The 20,627-nt window shown below is 45.3% G+C and overlaps 1 protein-coding gene across 10 annotated transcripts in view; it reads left to right on the top strand.

The window, feature by feature from the left end:
• LOC138581369 (uncharacterized) overlaps positions 1-20,627 on the top strand; it is a 3,536,879-nt gene that overhangs the window by 402,507 nt on the left and 3,113,745 nt on the right. For all 10 annotated transcript variants that reach the window (XR_011304538.1, XR_011304537.1, XM_069652654.1 and 7 more), the window contains one exon: positions 18,617-18,754. Coding sequence is in view for 8 of the 10 variants with exons in the window: in XM_069652654.1 (XP_069508755.1) it covers positions 18,617-18,754 (138 nt within the window). In the remaining 2 variants the exon portion in view is untranslated. The remainder of the gene's footprint in view (positions 1-18,616; positions 18,755-20,627) is intronic.

Below are 20,627 nucleotides of genomic sequence, written 5' to 3'. Positions count from 1 at the left end.
ATGGCCGGGAGATAACAGTAGTCACAGATGCCTCACTCACTGGGGAGGCCCATGCCAACGATTTGACCATCAGCGGTCGTTGGTCTCCATCGGAGTCCAGACTACACATCAACCTATTAGAGCTGAGAGCGATCAGACTAGCGCTGAAAGCTTTCCTGCCATCAGTACAAGGGAGAAATGTCCTGATAATGACGGACAACACGGTGGCCATGCACTACCTCAACAAAGAGGAGGCGTAGGGTCACTGTCACTGTGCAGAGAGGCAATGCAGCTCTGGTTTTGGGCAATTCAGGAAGGAATCTCTCTATCGGCAGTCCACCTAGCCGGAGAGAAGAACTTGACAGCAGACGCTCTGAGCAGGCAGAGCACAGTCTCCCACGAGTGGGAGCTAGCTCAGGAAGTCCTTCAAGAGATCTTCGCCCTTTGGGGAACCCCTCAGGTGGATCTGTTCGCCACCAGCAACAACAGGAAGTGCGATCTGTTCTTTTCAAGGGAATTTCCCCCGAGAGGAGCTCTAGGGGACGCGTTCGTAGTGGACTGGGAGTTTCCACTCCTTTACGCGTTTCCACCAGTCCCCGTTATTCCTCAAATGATCAGGAGGTTGAGTAGATTCCAGAAAACCATGATCCCAATTGCCCCAGACTGGGCCAGGATAACGTGGTACCCGGACCTTCTAGATATGTCCATCTGTCTTCCAATCCGTCTTCCACTCAAAGAGAATCTTCTCTCACAGAAGGGAGGTCACGTTCTCCATCCAGACATCAGAACCCTCAACCTTCACGCTTGGCTTCTGAAAGGGTGAGGTACAAGGATTGGGACCTCCTTGATGACGTCATGGAGGTGTTGCTTTCGTCCAGAAGGCCAGCAACAAAGTCTTTATACCGCTGCCGTTGGAACAAATTTTGCAGCTGGTGTAGAGAAGGGAATATCGACTCTTTTCCATGTGGTACACCAACAGTGTTATCGTTTCTACTCTACTTGGCAAATTCATGCCTTCAGGTTGGCACTGTAAAAGGCTATCTCGCAGCGCTTTCAATCTTCAAGCGCACTGCGGAGGAACCATCGTATTTCAAACTACCTCTAGTAATACAATTTCTCAAGGGATTAACTAATGTTTATCCTCCAAGACCATTCCAAGTTCGCTTATGGGACTTAAATTTAGTCTTACATTTCCTAATGGGTACTCCATTCGAACCACTACACTCTTGTTTGCTGAGATTTCTCACTCTTAAAACTGTCCTATTGGTAGCACTAACACCTGCTAGGAGAGTGAGCCAATTACAAGCTCTCTCTTGTAAACCCCCCCATACAATTTTCCATAAGGACAAAGTTGTCCTACAGGTGAAGCCTAATTTCCTCCCAAAGGTGGTTTCTGAATTCCACATCACTCAGAAGATTACCTTGCCTTCATTCTATCCCCCTCCCCATCCGGGGAAAGAGGAAGAAAGTCTACATAGGCTGGACCCAAGGCGGGCTTTGAGCTTTCACATCAGCAGACTTGCTAGGATTAGACAAGCAGACCAACTGTTTGTAGGATACTCAGGTCACAAGTTAGGACTACCCATAACATAACAAAACAGACCATTTCCAGGTGGATTATTTTGGCCATTCTGGAATGTTACAAACTGGCAGGGAAAGAGCCACCCCAAAATCTTAGGGCTCATTCAACCAGAGATATCGCTGCATCTTCGGCCCTCCAAAGAAGGGTACCGGTCCGAGACATACGTGCTGCTGCCACATGGTCGTCCGCAGATAGATTCACAAAATTTTACAACCTGGATTCCTCCAGTAGTCAAGAGACCAGATTTGGCAAAGCCGTATTACATTCCGTTCATTCCTAAAAGGGATACATGACATTATTACTCCCACCTCCAATTACAGGCCACTGCTATGGGAGTCTATCAAAGATAAGGAATACGTCGGAGGACACAATCCCTTCGAAGAACAAGTTACTTCTTACCTTGTAACGTTCTTTCGATGGGATGTTCCTCCGACGTATTCCTTATCGCCCCTCTCATCCATCCCCGCAGTATTACTTCCCTTGTGGTTGCAGCTTACGCTCCTTCAAGGTCAATAACCAATTCAGGCATGAATTATCTTATGCTACAAAACGGAACTGAGCAACGGACGCCGTGCGTGGCTATTTATGGGCATGGTGACGTCGGCGCTGATACGGTGGCTGTCGAGGGACATCGACTCGGCGGATGTCGACGCGCAGCGCTCTCTACAGAGAAAACATTTCCGAGGCCAGCTAGCTGGAGACGAATTATATCAAAGATAAGGAATATGTCGGAGGAACATCCCATCGGAAGAATGTTACAAGGTAAGAAGTAACTTGTTCATCTAATATAATCGCGGTAGAAAAGTTAGGGTAGATCCAACAGCCACCAGCCAAGTCTAAATGTTAAAAGAGCGAAACAATGCTCTAGGAGGTACAGATAAAAAGGGATATGAATTAACCCTTTCCAGTACTCTATGGAAGATGGGGTGTACTGGATCTGTGGTAGATTGACTAAGGAAACTTAATGGTAACTTTACCCTTTTCTGGGGGACTGTAGTCGCCTCAGAAATGGAGTCAAGGCAAGTCTTAAAGACAACCCTGTGCCACGGCACTGAAGGTGCTGCGGGCCACACAAAAAGAAGGGGGCTACTGAAGTGATGTACTTCAGAGTCCACAATCACAAAAACAGATAGAAGCACATAGAAAAACACAGGTAAGAGTGGGGGAAAAGCTCTCACTCTTACCAAGTGGAAAAAATAAACTCCAGAGTCCAGCAAAGCTGCTGGGGGACTCACTAGGTGAAGGTGAGGGAAATTAGCCATAGATGAGAATTCTCCCTAACAAACTCACCCGTCATAAACTAGTGACAGGGTGGCATATCAGAACACCCCTTATACCTCCATCTAGGAGTAGAATTGATGCCCAGAGTGTAGCAAAAACGTTAGGTGATGAATTGCACGACTATTTGACATATGACCTATAGCATCTCTCACATTTTGATCAAGTCAAGCCCAAGAGGGGTTGGTCTCAGAACACAGAAGAAGACAAAATAACAACCAACCCAAGTCAACTGCTATCAGCACCTAAGTTATATGTTGGAGACCTAGTTCTCATTAAAATCTTTACTAGAAAGTGGCATGAGTCACGTTTCAATTGTCCCTTTTGCATTGAGAATATACCCCTTCAGCTGTAAAGGTCCAAGGAAGACGAGCTTGGCTTTCCTTAGGGGATGTAAAAGCCTATAAAGGTGAGACTCACCCTCTCACCGTTGCTGATCCAGAAGCAAGACAGGAAGAAGAATTTTAACATGTGCAGACTCGATCGATGATGATTAAGAAGGACGATGAAGCGACCAGCTAATAACACAGATTTTGTATTGAACTGAGATTCAGTGGACACTCCTTATAGATATTTTAGCAAGAGTGCAAAGACTTGCAGCGAATTTCAGGAATTTTGAAAATGAACTTTTAGAAACACATTAAAGTATCAGAGTTATGCTTAAACTTCAATTCTTGATGAGATATTGGAAAAGAGATCAGTATCCAGATTCATTTCGTGGTGAATACCTGTTCTAAGCAGCTAACCATATGGTACTTACTGACAGTGCTGTTCATCGACTTGTGCTTTCTGTCTTTGTGTTTATAGTTCAAGCTTATGCTACTCTTGTCAGAAGAGACGTTGGCATCTGTACTTTTTTACAGGATCCTAAAAATTGCTGAGTGATAAGAAGGCTTCTCATTGCAATAATTGAGCAGATTTTACAGTTGCAAGTATAAAGAAATTTGATGATTGCAGTAAATATGAGAAATGTAGAAGCTGGCACGGGTCTAGAGAATTAACAAGTGCAACAAGTACCAGGATGGCGCGAAAAATGGATGCCTATGTTTTTGTGTATAATATATACCTGTACGATTACTCTCTTTATCTTTCTGTTTCTCATTTTTCACAGTCTCTATCATGATAGTACTTCCACTGAGGTAGAGGTCCCTATGATTCTTCCTACTATGGGAACTTCCTTTGATATACTCCATGAGTGGTACAAGTCTTCTAAAAGACACAGGAGAGAAGCAGAGGAATATAATGAGGGGAGTAATACCTATCTAGGCAATGCAGCACACTTGGGTGATAACTAAGCATAGTTGCTACGTCTGTTCTCTCATCCCCTATGCCATGAACACAGTGCAAACATTAATCTCCATAGAAGTCCCAGAACACGATGCCAGGTGGCTTAGTCATCTTGCAGCATCTATGACTAGAGGACAATTTCAGGGAAGTTGTGCCATTTTACGATCGATACCGAAATGGTTGTTTCCATTCCAGGATGATTATATCAAGACTACACAGATGGAAAGGGAACTTGGATGGGAGAGCAAGATGCTTGTGTATCCTGCAGCAGGACAAGAAGAGGTAGTCATTGAATACATGAAGAGAATGGATTGGCCTGCTATAACGGAAATAGCTGGATCACCTGGATGTTGGGAACAAAGTCAAGTCTTAGTCTAAGGACGAGTGGAGTCCAAGAAGGGTTGCGAAGGAGGACTGATGTCCTATGCAGCTCATCTACTGAAGCCAGAATATGTGCAAGAGGTGCATAGAGTGAACAATGGATGTTTGAAGTCATGGGCTAAACATACCATACCACTGACATGGGTAGAAGATGAACCAGGTCTAATGGTTATGATTCTATTGGCGAATGCAACATTGTGCTTCCGAAGACATGGAAAGAAGCATGTCGGAGACAATAAAGGCTGCAAAACTACAGTTGACGTTTCCAGGATGGGAGCAGGGACATCCGTCCTGATGGATCAATAGTGTTCTTGTGGGCCTAGGGCCTACATGAAGCTGCCCAAGGATTGGGGAGGAACATGCTCCTTGGTGCTTATTCATGTTCCAGCATTAGTGATTCCTCAGAGTGACCTGAACATTGGAGAATTTCCAAAAGTAGATGCCCATTTGAGAAAAAGAAGATCCCTTCAGTTTCTCAATCGAACCAGAAGAGGGAATTACTTCTCAGCCAAATCAATAGAAGCATGCAACTCCATTCCTTATGAACACAGGTTGTTCAGCAAGTCTGCTTCAATATGTACGACTATATTGATGCCTGAGATCCAGATGATGGCCATTGCCAAGTGGTTACAAATTACGAGATGGGAGCTTTTGCAGACAATCAACACCACCATAAAAGGATTCAATGCTATCAAAGAAGTGCTAAGGACCATACGATTAATTACCCTGCAGAACTGATATGTCCTTGATATGGTCACAGCGATGGAAAGAGGAGTTTGTGCCAAAATCGAGCCATCATGTTACTCATTTATACCTTTGCACGATGAGGAGAATGGGACCTTGACAGCGGCCATAACGTTGTTAACAAACCTGCATAACAAGATGGAAGACCAAACAGAGGACATTGAGGAGGATAGTTGGTTTGCTTCCATATTCTCATGGATTCCGCAGTGGATGGCCAACATCTTCAAGTTTCTTGGACCAATATTGGTGATGTTTGGATTCTGTGTAATCAGGATAGTGATCGCCCAATGCAAGAAGAAGGCAAATAAAGCAGTAGGAATGAAGATCACGATCAATGTCGAATCTGGGTTTGGACCCAAGGAATTGACTGATAAAGATGTCAGAAAATATATAGAGGCCGGCATCGTAGCACCTAAAGGAACAAAGGAAGTACATGGTACGATGGGTCTATTGTAATCTGAATGGACAGTGCAACTACATGACCTGGAGTGTGGATGAACATGTTAAATCAGCGGCACACTGAGTGGTGTGATGAAGATCTGGAATCCAAAGAAGCATTTTTTTCAAAAGAAAGTACCCCGATGTGGAGACCATTGACGAGGTGGTTGATAACTTGACCAGATGGGGGATTGTAGAGGAGCAGTTATATGCCTCTGCAGGAAATCCCGCCCCCTTCCTCTTATATGTTGGAAGCCTGACATTGTGCCATGCTTAACCCCAGCAGTTGTGCCAATTCCACAGCGAGTATTCAAAATAAGGTACCCACTGAGAAAACCCTATCAAATGTATCCCCAAAGAGATGACAATCTGAGGGAGGTACACCCTGAAGGAACATGAAAAGGAGCAAAAAGAGGAGCTGGTGATGTCACAAAAGACGAGCGTGATGCCATGAGAATACTGGATCTTGCAGAGACTGATTACGAAGTTAAGAATCGAATAAACATACATATGTGAAAGAAGATTGCACATGTGCGAGGCACTGCAGAAAATGCAAGCCGTCGAATAACTGTACAGATGCTGAAACGCAAGTAGACTAAGTGATCATAGAAGCTGGCTATACGTAGTGAATAGACTGCAGGCGAAGCCGCCATTGTATAGACACTGGACATCAGTGTCATGAATTTAGTAAGCCCGGACCCATGGACAGGAAAGGCCTAGAACTGTGTGAATAAACAGAGATTGTGGAAACTAATGGTGAGGCTGTCTGGCCTGGTATCAAAAGCTGAAGCAGCCAATGTCGGTTATCTATTCTTGAAGGCAGAGGACATTTGAAGCTGAATCATCCCTTGTTAAGGTGCAAAGAAAGAACACCAAGTGTGCAAAGTTTTCTTCATTTAAGACATTTAAATGCTGCAAAATTGACCAAATCGTGGTCTCCTGTTACGTGGAGTCCTAGAACAACGATAGTGAAAGCATGTACTCCCATATATCCCCACAGACAAGAATACTTTGAAAGTTCAAAAACAGCTATAACGAGGAGGTTGTCCTACCCTCTATGAATCTAAGAAATGCACACAAATAATGAAGTGCACACTGGTTTTTAGACCCTGGTGGGTGCCAATACAATTTGGGCAACCGTTGTTGGGAACAACATGTTGGCTGTTAACAAACACATATCTCAAAATCATGTAAAATAGTTTCAGCTTTTCATTATTCATTAGCTGGTGCTTTTTTCAATTTGCAAAGGATTTAGGTATTTATATACACATGACAATACATGATGTACATTGTGGTAAACAAACATATAGTTAGAAATTCACCATAGCATGATTACAAATGACATAGGGTGTGGGTCATCCACTTGTACATTTAATAGGCAATTTGCTTATAAGTGGAATGTCCCATGCCATTAGGTGTAGAAAACACAGGATAACAGTACAATGCCCGGCTAGAGTCTGACCTCATATTAGGTCTACGTCTGAGTATGATGTTAGGAGTGTAATTGCAGCACTGAATAATGCCCATGGAAGGTCTGAGACGAAGTGCTGCTGACGTTTCGGCAGAATAGATGATAGCCTTCTTCTGGGGCCAAAAAAAAAGGCAGGAGACTCTGTGTTTGGGAAAACAAAAAAGGGTGGAGAAGATTTAGGAGAGCAGTGTTGAAACAGCAGCAGGGTACTGAGGCGGGTCGGTAGGGTGTAATTTAATACATAAAAACATGTCCTAAAGGGTTCCAGAGACAGACTCCACTCACCATTGGTCCTGCTTCGGGTGGGAGCCGATTAACACAGGAGGTTTCATCATTGGTCAGATGGAGAAATTAGATTGGTCTGTGTAGGCGTAAATATTTGGGGGCGGCCGAGATCAAGGCGGACGGCCCGTGGGGGACCAGTAATGGAACCCTGGTACTGAGTGCAAGGTCCGGTGGGGGTCCGGGTTTGGCAGACCTGGGATGCACAGAGGAAGGGAGAGAGAAACAAAGTGGGGGAGGTCAAAATGGTTGCTGTGGGGGCAGAATCAAGCAGAGTAACTGAAAAGGTCCAGTCACCAGAGTGGAGATATATAATGAAGTACCTGTGGCTAGCTGGTGAATTGGGCCCAATCCTGGAGGAGGGTTGAGGCAGAATGAGCCGGGAGAGAAGTCATCAGGGCTCTGTGGCTCAGGAATAAATTCCGTCTGGTTCGTCCTGTTTGTAAAATATAAAAATAATGCAAAAGGGTTCATGAAAGGAGAGCCTGGCATCCCTGAAAGGGCATTGAAAATGCAGGGACTGGTGGAGTGCCGTCCGGCATAAACAGGAGGGAGGGCGGCATACCTGCAGTGAGTCAGGGCGAGCTGGAGCAGAGCCGGCGTCTCGGAATGGCGCCTGTGCTCGCTCTGAAAAACGAGCTGTGTATAAGCGCTGTCGTGTGGGGCCGTGCTGCGCATGTATACGAGAATAGTGTCTCGTTTTGGTCACGGCAGCAGTGCGCGGGCCCGGATGGATAGTGACGCGCTAGGATAGTACCTCTGTGGGATCGTGAATGGAGATCTTGGGAGCAGCAAGAGGTGGGCGGCCCGTGGGGTATGGCCGGACCGTGTAGCGCAAATGGGAAGTTCCCAAGGTCTGTGCACCCGGCACGTAGGTGGCTGGGGAAGAAAAGTCCTTGTGAAGGGAGGAAAGCCGTGAGTGGCTGTGATGCTGGAGTGAAATGTATGGACACCAGATGGGTCTGTATTGACCTAAATAAAAATGTGTGTGGACGGCCCAAATCGAAAATTCTTAAGGCATATATACAAGGCGGACAATGTAACATGAATTTAGTAAGCCCGGACCCATCGAGAGCAAAGGCAGAGAACTGTGTCGCAGTAAGAATAAGCTGTGATCGTGGAAACAAATGGCGAGGCTGTCTGGCCTGGTATCAAAAGCTGAAGCAGCCAAGGTCAGTTATCTATTGATGAAGGCAGAGAACGTGTGAAGCTGAATCATCCCTTGTTAAGGTGCAAAGAAAGTACACCAAGCGTGCCAGGTTTTATTAATTTAAGACATTTAAATGCTGAAAAATGGACCAAATCGTGGTCTCCTGTCACGTGAACCAAGGATGGAAATAGAGGTGAGCATGGATTCCTAGAACAACGATAGTGAAAGCCTGTACTATATTCCCACAAACAAGAATACTTTGAAAGGCTAAGTTCAAAGACGATCTGCATAGTAGAAGGCATGGTTGATGAGAGATGTTGGGCTAATTGGGTGGGGAGGTAAAGTCAAGTCCACCTCCTGGCACCTGGGTCTGAGTTTACATTGCTGCTAAGTGAAACGAATGTTCCAGAATGGTATGAGCGTGCCAACCAATCGTAGAGTGCCGCATAACAAAGGGCCTTAGAGTTTGAAGACCAATGATATATTGTGTACTTAATAGTGTTAAAGATTACATGTTTTTAGAGGTAGGCATAAGTTGTCCACCTGACAGTAGATAGCCAATCACAATCCCAGCCATTATAGAAAGTATTCTTAGATGTTCAGCTTGAACGTATCACAATCCCTCATATGTTTTTCATATTTGCCCATAATATTTTTTGCATAAAAGGATGTCTTTATGAGAAATGTGCTGAGAGCTCGAGCGAACCTCAGTTGATGTCCGTTATAACTCCCTGTTTTAGATAATTCTTAATAAAACAGCACCTTTGCCATCTTCCTTCTTTTTTTAAATCCAGTTTAAATATATGCTTGTAAAATATGCAGAAAGGGAAATTCAATAATGAATACTTTCTACATTGACGAAGCATAAGCGAGTGGGCTATTAAAACTCTGCTACATTAATGGGATTGGTAATGTAGATATAGATAAAAATACTTGTCAGATTTAAGAACTGGTCTAGAATTCCTTAACAATAGGAGTGATGTGCTTTTCTTGATCATCGTGCTGGAAAATACTTTTTATTCATGCTCACCCAGAGGCAGAGATGTCAATTAGGGGATTGATGAAGTTCAACAGGAAGGTCTGTCGATGACCACAGAACACTAAATCAAAATAGCCTTAAAACCTGCTCTTATATATACATATAGGGTAATGTTTAATATTATGAATGTCTGTTATGAGAAATGCATTTTCTAAGAATATCAAAGTCAACTGAAATAAACAAGCATGTTGTGGGGCAGTTAACTGTGTACATAAACATGATATGGTGTTTGCTACCTTCAAAGATGTATTTGTTTATCCAGTTGCCACTCTGGTGGTTAGTGTAACAAAGAACATGATATGAGGTTGCCTGGGTAACTGTCACGGATGGGACTCTGTTAAGAGTGGCACAGGACACCCAGGAAGGGTTTGGGTGGTTGTGCCAAAGTAAGGTGGACAGATAAGTACACACACAGCTGAAAGAAAAGAGAACGAAGAGTAGGCAAGTGTAGCAAAGAAATAAGGTACAGAATGGATTCCCTCTTAGGGTGTATGCAGATATAGGAAAAGAGTATTCCACGGACGTTAGGAAAACTCTAGCCCTCTGCACAGTTTGCTATAACAGAGGCCCACGCTGTTTGCTCATAGCTTGGAACAACAGCTATGGGTGTCTGTAACGCAGAAACGAGACAAGGGAAGGGGCAGAGGTTGCCTGACGGAAACCAACAGACAAGCTCTGTACAAGGGGTCTACAAACAGTACAAGAGAAGACACTAACAGACAAATCCAGGGAAAAGGAAGTCGATAAGCAAACTAGCAGAAGGAAATAAAGGGAAAGCCGTATAGTAGGATTGGATAGGGATAAAGAACTGAGGGTTGAAAACAAGGAAGAAAGCAAGGGAGCAGCAGTCAGGAAACAGGGGGACTGCAATAACTGAAAGTAAATAATGTAGGTAAACTGTTGTGGATAGCAGAGGACGGTAGGGTACAAGGTTGAAAGCTCAGAGAAGCAGGGAAGCAATGAGCAAGCCCAAAAGGAGCAGGGCTTTAAGGAAGGAAGCCCAGAGGGAAAGGGCGTAGGGCAGCGGAGTGAAGCAGGCTGCACGGCAAGGAGCCCAGAAGGGCCGGGCAGCAAGGAGTGAGCCCAGAGGAGTAGGGCCGCTGACTGTAGAAGGCTGCAGGAGGACTGTAGAAGGCTGCTAGACTGGAAGCCCAGCGGACGAAGACTGTAGGTTGAAGGCAGCGGAGCGTGATCGGCTGCAAGGCAGGAGCCTGGAAGGCAAGGGCGGAAGGTAGCAGCGGAGCGTGATCGGCTGCAAGGCAGGAGCCTGGAAGGCAAGGGCGGAAGGTAGCAGCGGAGCGTGATCGGCTGCAAGGCAGGAGCCTGGAAGGCAATGGCGAAGGTAGCAGCGGAGTGTGATCGGCTGCAAGGCTGGAGCCTGGAAGGCAAGGACAGAAGGTAGCAGCGGAGCGTGATCGGCTGCAAGGCTGGAGCCTGGAAGGCAAGGACGGAAGGTAGCAGCGGAACGTGATCGGCTGCAAGGCTGGATCCTGGAAGGCAAGGACGGAAGGTAGCAGCGGAGCGTGATCGGCTGCTATGCAGAGAGCCTGGCAGGGCACTGGATCAAAAGCAGGAGTAAAGAGGAACCGCATACAAAGATCCGTAGCTCGAAGCAAAAAGGTGCTGGAAGGACTCTTAATGCAAGAGACTGAGCCCCTGCAGGCAGCAGCTTATATACCGCCCTGCCCAGCACAGAGGCAGGCTAATTGGTCGCACCTGGATCAGCATACCTGCATATAATCTGCCTCCTCCCTCTCTGTTCCTGAGCTGGTGGGAGCAGAGCTGATCCCTAGGGCTTCTGGGGATTGTAGTTCCGATAATGACAAATAGGAATAGCCAGGAATAGATGGTTATAGCCAAGTGCATTATGGTAAGTGAAGTTTGTTGGAAAAAATAGAAAAGCACCAAAGTCTCGCAAATGGGAAATAAGGTCCATATTGATCGCCAATGTATGCGCCCATGGCGCAGGCATGACAGTAACCTAGAACCTACCAAGGTTCTGAAGCACAGTTTATATAAGGCTGACAACCTGTTTAAAGTCCAGATCCATCATCAATAGGAGGGCCTTATTTTGCATAAATAAATACTTTAAGAAAACCTACCTTGGTCTCTTGACATACATTACTTAAGAATGGCGATGAGGTGAACCCCTGGTGGTCCTCCTGCTTCCCAGCTGCTTTTATTTCCTTCTTCCTTCTCTGAACGCTCTTCGTTCCTGCAGCATCCTCGTCTGATCTCCCTCCTGCAAGGGCTTTTTCTGCTGGTGGCTTCCCTATGGCCCTGTGCTGCGTTGAAGCTGCGCTGAGTGGAGAATGAAGGACCTTCCTTGTTGCTCCGGCAATCACCTCATGAGTTTCCCAGACGTCGTGTTTAATTGGATGCTGCCTTCCCAGCTCACTACGCTCTTCGCGTAGCTCTGCTGCACCTGTTGCGTAGCCCTGCTGGAAGCCTATCCTGGTGAGCTTGCCTGTTACACATCACCTCTATAGCGTTTGAGCTGGCTCCCTGCTTGTTGCCCTGGCATCTGTGCTCCTTTCCTTGGGGTCTACTTTCGTGCTACGCTACCTGCTTAGCCCTTCACCTGCTGTGACTCTTGGCGATGGGGCTCCCTTGCTCCTCTGGTCTTTAACGTTGATTAGTCAGTCGGTAAGCAGCTGAACTTTCAAGTGATCTGCTCCCTGCACCCCCCACTCCTCCAAGGGACTGTTCCATTCGTCTTCACGATTAAGCTCCAAGTAGTTAATGCTTCTTCTCTTTTATGTTATTGCTTTTGGATTACATTCACAATTTGAATTTGCAATACATGTTTGCCTTGCCTGCCATATATGGTAATACTTGCTCTACCACCTGTTCCCTGCACCGTTATACCACTGGCCAAGCTAGGTTTACTCATATTTGGCCGTAGGTATTCACTGCTATACATGTTCTCCTTGCTTGCCATGTCATGTGATACCTGCCACATGTGAGCTTGTTCTGCCACTCTGCTCCCTGAACTGTTGTACTACTAGCCAGGGCCCCCTCAGACTTGTGCACTCTGTTACCCTCAATGGCTTTGGTACCCTTGCTTGTTTTTTTGTGTAACTACCCTTGGTACTGTGTAAAGTAGCCTGTTGCCATGTCTAACTTACTCCAACGTTTTCTTCAGGCTCCTAGAGAACCTGAAGTCTCATTGGACATGTAGAGGGGTGATTTTATTGATTATGTTACTGCAATCCATTGGCCAAATTTAACATAGAGAGATGGAGAGCACCCTTAATGCACTACTCGGGCTACAAAGACAGGTGCAGCCTTAAGAGTCTCCCAGACCTTGTCACAAACCTTCAAGCTGCAGGTGAAGGTGTGCACCTCCCGTCAGCTTATGATGAAATCTTGAAGTTAGACAAACATTGTGAGAAGAAGGTTAGCATTATTCTGCAACGCTATCCCTTCAGTACTAGAGAACATGCCAAAGATGAGCCAACTGAATGTTTTATTACAACTGTTAGAGAGCTTGCTAACAAGTGCAACTTTGGCACATCCTATGACAAACGTTTTCGGGACCAATTCATGCTAAAGGTAAAAGAAGCAAAAATAAGATGGGAGATATGGGCAATAGGCGAGCCAAGTCTAGATGACGTGTTAGAGATTTCCAAGAGTTAGAGCATATGTTAGCATGTGTAAAAGAGTTAGACGCTAAGGAGTGTAAAGAAGCCATTAATGCGGTTACCTCTCACAAAAACAAGAAACCTACAAAAAAGAAAGCTCATTCCAAAGGGGATGAGCATGAGGAGAAGATGGACCACAAAAGGGGCATCAACAAATCCTCATCCTCCTCTGGACCCAAAAAATGTTTTAGATGCAGGAGTTACTCACCTTGCTAACAACTTTTAATGTCCTGGGCACAGTATAGCAAATGTGGAATATGGGGCATTTTCACCAGATGCAACCAAAATATGTCCCGAAAGGTTGTAAAGGAGATTTATGAAAATGCTGAGAATTAATGTTTAGAGGAAATCACTACTGATTATGAATCCTCTGGAGTGAGTTGGTCTGTTTGTGAAGTGGGTCCTTCCGAAAAGCTGGATGAAAAGCCTCACTCCATAGTACTAACTGATAGTATACTGATGGTATACTGATGGTCTCATCCATGTTGGACCAGAATGTGAGTTGTTCCGCTGGTCCTCAGTTTTCTGCATTAAGTACTGGGGTAGGAGCAGGTGGTGCTGGCCCGGCTTCCCCAAGCTTTGAGGACTCCTTTTTGTCTTTTCCCCCTTTCTCATGGCTATTGGTGTTTTTGGATCAGAGATTATTAGACCTGGCTGCAGCCATGCAGGAACTGAGTGAACCAAGGAGGGCCAATGCTGGAAGCATGGACAAATGTTTGGAGATTCTCGTCAGTCTGTTTAACAGCCACCGGAAACCAAATACGGCAGTGACAGTGGGGTCTGGAGGAGTGGTGACTGGTTTGTGAGGGGTGGATAGTGCCACACAAACCCCTGAGGAATGAGGCACATGTCACTCTATGTCTCGTTCTAATTCGTCCCCTATTCTGCCTTCCCCCAGGCTGTGCCCGCAAGGGCGGTGGCCTCTGGCCCTTTTATTCCTGCCACCCTTGATTTTGTCCCAACCATGGCGCCAGCAAATGTGTGCTCAGTGGGCTGCTCTTCCAGTGTTGACCGCCAAGGGCCACCAACGGTTTTGGCAGCTCCCCTGGTACCCACTGCTGTGAACGGTGCCCCCCCTATTGTGGCGTCTGGCCACTCCTTACCCAGCTCCGTAGATCCTTTGGTAGGGTGACAGTGTCTGAATTTGATATGCACCTTCAGAGGGAGAACGCATGGTAGTAAGAATGCCTACAAATGAACCCTTGTTAAAGCTCTTTCGGAGATTTTGGGGGTTAATGAAATGACAAGTAGCATTTCTACGACTTGCCTCATTATGTCGGACTGCATGTTTTGTGGTGGCTGTCCTGTCAGATTTGGCTTTATTTAACCCATATGTTAGGACCAGCCTTTGGAAGTGTAAAGAAGCCTTATCCTGCTATGGCATCTGTTTTGATGCCATTTTTAAAACCTGTGATTTTCATGATACTTGTCTTGAGTCTATGTGGTGGGGTGGGGGGATTCTGCCAGTTTTATCGCCCCCAGAGGCCCAAACTGATGGGGTCCGGGTTCAGAATTTGACGGCAAGGGGTCTGCTTATGGATTGCTTGCGTAAAACCCTGGAGGTGGCTCTTAAGATGCCACCTGTCCCATGGAGCTTTGGACACTGTATATCGATGCAAGAGGGCGTCTTCACGGCCTAGGGTTTGACGTCAGCCCAGATCACTGGGGGGATTTAGGGGAAGGGGTAGCCTTTGGTACTGAGCCTAGGCTAGAGCTAGCTTGTGATATCACAGCAGACACAATCTTGGCAGAGGTTTTATCCTCGGCCAGGTCTTTAGCGTGTGGGTCCAACAGCCCTAGTGCAGTCAATAGTGTTTCATTACTATCTTGGAATATTAATGGGCTGGCCAATAAACTCCTAGATCCCGATGGCCACACCCTGACAAACAGATATAGGGTGATATGCCTGCTTGAGACGTGGTCACTTGCCCAGGATCATGTGCCCAATTATCGGTCCTTCTTCATACCAGCTGTAAGATCCCTAAGGGGGTGTCCCAAGGGAGGCTTACTGATCTGGATTCATGCTAGTACCAAGGCCACATGTAAAGATGTGGATGTGGGCTCGCCTGATCTGCTTTGTGTGGCGTGCAATTTTAGGAATGGCGCAACTATATACTTTTTGAAGGTATACCTGAGGCAAAATCAAAGTGCTAGTAAGCATCTGGAGCTGGTTTTGAATAAGCTAGTACCATATACCAAAACGTCCCCCAATTGCTACTTATTTGTGCTTGGTGACTTTAATTGCCAGTTGGAGGAATCTAGTTAGTGCATGTTGAATCTTGTCATGGAAGATGAACTGTGGGGCATCCCGTGGCCATTAGTCCCTGCATCACGCATTTATATTCTTTAGCGAGCAGGGTTCGGTAGATATTATATGCTTATGGCTCTAGAGCTTGCAATGGGAGGTTTGTGGAAGATTCCCCGGTTCACATTACCTTTTGTACCCAGACCAAAGGGAGCCGTATTGATTATATTCTTGTCTCTGTCTCCCTATGGGATGCATTGGTTTCATTCAAGGTTCCGGGGAGAGCCCAGAGAAACCATGCTCCTTTGGTAGTTTCTTTTTTGGCTTCTCCTATCACTATTTATCAGAGCAAGCCTTCCTCTCAACCAGATAGCTTACTTTTGAAGCCTTTAACCTATCGCAGATGGCCAAAACCAGCATCAGCTGTTTTTCAGGACCAAATCTAATAGGCATTGTTGCCAGTTTTGGTGGTTTATGCCGAGACACACTCTCTTTTATCACATGTTGATTTTTATTTATTCACAGGGGAGAGATTGTCACTGTTTGTTACTAAGAAGAGGTGTCTTTCATCTTCGGATAATGGTAAGTCCTTCGGATGGTATGATTGTAAATGTCGGGTGGCCAAGGCTGCTCTGCTTAACACTCTTAAGTGCTGGGTGGTTTGTGCTCCTGGGGTGATTACAACACTCAGACATGACTATAAACTCATATTAGCTAAAAGAAGATAGAACATTGTAAAAATATTTGGACAGCTCTTGATAATGCTACTGGGTCTAATGATACTAAGGAGTTGTGGCATTTGGTGAAGAGAAATATCAAGCCAGAGCATGTTTGTGTTGTAAGTAATATCTCCTTGGATGCCTGGCATGACCATTTTACTGCTTTATATGCTGTGGTGCTGCCTGTGTTGGCTAGCAGGGAGGTGATGGGTCAGGCATTGGTGTCCACCTTTCCCCCTAACGAAGACGGGGTTGATCCGATTACAGCTCAAGAAGTAGGACAGGCCATGTCTGAAGTAAACAAGTGAAAAGCCTCTGGCCCGGACTGCATTCATGTTATGGATACCATTTTTAACGACATGTTTTAATGGTGTCTTTTTTTAGTAACCTGCCACCGAGTAGTTGGAGGGAGGCAACCAACCATTATCCCATCATTTAAGAAAGGTGATGGAGTCCTCCTTCCTAACTATAGGCCTATATCTTTGATTCATTGGCAAAACTTTATTCCAGGGTGAATTTACACCGTTTGGAAGATTGGGTGGCCAGAGATGGTATTCTTTCTTGTGTGCAGGCGGGATTTAGAGCAGGTGTTTCCACCTTAGATCAGGCAATGAGGCTCAACCTCATATGCCGAAAATACGTGCTCCTTAACTCCCAATGTCTGTATCTGGCGTTTGTTGATTTACAATCTGCCTTTGACACCGTGCCGAGGGACTCTTTGTGGTCCATCCTGGAGGAATTGGGCAATCCCTCATCTTTGGGTAATGGCCAAAAATCTTTATACGCTGACAACTCGGCATGGATACGTTGGGGGCCGTTCGGAGAGCTCACCCCTCCTGTACCTATTGGTATTGGGGTTAGGCAGGGTTGTGGAACATAACGTGGCCCTTATTGTTGTTTTTGGATGACGCACCTCTGCTGTCAAAAACCCTGGTGGGCCTGCATAATCAGCTTGATGTTTTTAATACAAGATGTGCCGCAAAAGGCCACTGCATCAACCTTTCTAAAAATAAAATCATGCAGTGTTCTTGTGCTGGGAAAAAGGCCAGAGTATGGGGGAATTTTCATTTAAACAACCAGCCGTTGGATTCTTTGGATTCCTACACATATTTGGGGTTCATTTTTTTTTTAATAAACTGAAATGGCATAATCAGGTAGAAAAGAGCTTGCTATCGCCTTTGCGTCAGAGTGGGCTTATCAGGAATCTAGTAACCCTTCTTGAATGCGAGGTTCTTACTTTTCCCCCTTAAGATCTATCTGGCTCAGACACTCGCAGTTGTAACATAGGCACTAATGATTGTACCTTCATTAAGATAGCTGAAAATAGATTTCTGAAATCTTTGCTTGGTTTACCCTTGAGTGCCCCATCCACGCCAGTGGCATGTGAATTTGGTCTTATAGAGATCCGATATGCCATCATGATATAGCCAGTGTTATACTGGCTGCAAATCTGGAACAACAACGTTTTAACCCTGTTTAGGGAAGGTTTGGAGGAACTGCTATCACTACCAGGTGGTAGGAACCTTCCATTGTTTAGGCATTAAGGAATATGCCTTTTATCATTGGGTTAGGAGACTTATGGGGTGACCCCACAAGGTTAGGCAGAGGCTATAAAGCAGTGGTTAAGAATATAATATAGGGTCGACCCCACAATGTTAGGCAGAGGCTATAAAGGAGTGGTTAAGAATATAATATAGACTCTATATTATATTCTTAACCACTCCTTTATAGCCCTGCCCACTCTCTATATTATAGATATTATAGAGAGTGGGCACGGAGCAGGATGATTGAAAATTGCTTGACGGGGGGAAAAGCTAGGGCTTACTTACAGCTCAAGGACGTCTGGGGTTCGGAGGCATATTTGGACCACCAAATATCTGTGAAACTAAAAGGCTGGTTTGCAAAGTTCTGATGGGGCATTCTCCCATTTGCCTATTTGTCCACCAAGTGGAAGAAGGGGTCTCGCTGTGCAATGTTATGTTCTTTTTGTGGCAGTGGGCTTGAAGACGAGGCGCAGCTTTTCTTTTTTGTCAGTTTCATTGCCAGGCAAGGGTGTGTTGGCTCAACCTGGTTTTGATTCAGCTTGACTCACCTTCAATGCTGTCTGCCTTTCAAGCTCTAAAATGTGTTTTAGCAGTTTCATCCTTTTGAACTTCTGTTTTTGATAAGAGAATGTTACTGTTTAGTTACGTTTTTAGTTTGCCTGTGTGCTTGGGAAAGGTCGATGGTTAACGATTCTGTCATCCACTGTCTGAAGATGTAAGATGTTTGTACTATGATTACTGTTGTTTTATTTTGTAGTGTCCACCTTTTATGGCAGTTATGCCAAAATAAAGGAAAGAAAGAAAGAAATAATACCATGTTCTTCCTTTTTCAGATGTATGGATCAAGAAAACCAGAACTTCTCACAGCAGTGAGGGAAGCAACAACCAGAGACGACAGTCCTGCATATGAGAGGAAAGATGCATCAATGTTCACAAACACTAAACTGGTAGAGCCCTCCAAACAGAGCAAGGTACAGTCTCATCTGATATTTATCTTGATCCTGTCCCATTTCCACTCTGTTAGAACTGCACCCCTGTTGCATCTCCCCATCTGTATTCTGCTGCAGTCAGCCACTCATTATGTCCACGTTTAACTAAGTGTCATTTCTTCTCTAGTTTTCAAGGCTATTTGGCCAAGTGCAATTACTTATTTAAATTAATTTGAAACTGCTGATCAATAACTCTAGTATCTTAGAATCCAAGCAAAGAAAACTACATTTTTACAAATATTTCAGTTGTGAATCGGAACATGTACACCCAAGTAAAGGAAGCTGTCATGCCCTTAGGGAGGTGGAGAGTTTGAAATAGGTGGAGACGGGTCTTCCATTGATTTTCCTCCCACGTTCTCTCACGCCTTTCTGTCTGCGGTCTAGTTGTTATGCGGCACGACCGCTGCCGGAAGTATATCCCCCAGCTCTTTTCCGCCGGCGGACGCGTTGCAACGATCCTGGATTTCCTCCTCTGTTACGCTCTCTTGTGATTTCCCCTTTGTGGTGCTCCGCACACTTTCCTTCTTCTTTACTCTTTGATTTCTCTGCCCCGGATTTTCTCTTTCTGCTCTCTCAGCTTACATTCTCTCTGTGCCTACCGCAGCCTTCCTTACTTCCACTCTCCCTTGTGTCCGCTCATCTCTGCCTGGACCTTGTTACGCTTGTTCCTTCCCTTTGCCTCTCTTACCTGCTTGTCTTGCTGCTCTCTGGCTCGCCTCTCTCACCCTCGTTGCCATCTTCCGTTCACGTGTGCCTTCACCATTCCATGAGCGATTCTTGTTTGCCAGTGTACTTTCCTCCTCCTTTGAATCTCCCCCGATCTAGCACTCGCCTCCTGGAGGGTTACGAATTCCCTTAAATTCCGCTTTCTGCTACGGACAGCGCATCCACCTTTGGTTTTTTTTTATGCCAAGAGGCTTTTTCCCCATTCCCAGGCGGTTACAGGAGAGGAGTCACCGATCCACTTATTCTTTGTGGTCACGGTGGCTTCTTTCTGTGGCAGGCCATACCTACATAAAAAAGGAGTTACCAGTCTGGAGAAGGAAAAAGAAGTCGGACTCCAAGTGGATATCTTCAGGTGAGGAGGAAGGGGTGGAAGGGGAGACGGTGTCTTTGGAGGTAGAGGAGGATATTTCCGACCCTGTTGACAGAAGCAAATACATTATGTTTCATAAAAACAAAGAACTTTACATGTAACATATCTGATATGGGATAATATTCATTCTATGTCTGTCTATTTTTTTCCATGACTAGCCAATTCTTTGCTTTTGACCCTGAGATTTCATCATTAGTAGCTCCTTCATTTGCAACCACTCCAGTCTTCTGCACCTGCCCAATACATCCTCTCTTGTTTCAAATCTGCATATGAATCAAGGTCATGATCAGCCAGAATAATGCAATGAAATGGAAGTTTACAAGCCTAGTAAATGATAGTTCTTAAAGTAACTCTATTCCTGACAGTATGTATGGTTATATAGGTTGGTCTTGTGTTCAATGAAAACCAATATTTGTATTGTAAGAGCAATTATATCAGCAACAGAAGCTTGGACTGCCATTTTGGCTAAGGGCGTGTGTGGGAGGTTATCTGTGTGGTGTATGCTCACACATGCAGTTCAAAGTGCTTTTGAATGGAAGCTGCTGCACAACATGTTCTAGTCCTGTTTCCTATCTGGTAAAGCATTCCATAAATTGATAGTGGTTGGCCAGCTGGCCTCATTTTTTATTGCAGAGTGTAGCCACCAAGGCAGCAAGGGTCACCATTGAAATAAACTAGAGATCCATTTTATTTTTTTAATGTTAAGTGAGTTGTGGTCTACAGGCTAGTAAGGCGGCTGCTGTAACGTATATAATGAGG

This window comes from Ambystoma mexicanum, chromosome 3p, assembly GCF_040938575.1.
Source record: "Ambystoma mexicanum isolate Mex_15411 chromosome 3p, UKY_AmexF1_1, whole genome shotgun sequence".
NCBI classification, from domain to species: domain Eukaryota; kingdom Metazoa; phylum Chordata; class Amphibia; order Caudata; family Ambystomatidae; genus Ambystoma; species Ambystoma mexicanum.
This window is presented reverse-complemented; position numbering and strand designations above follow the sequence as displayed.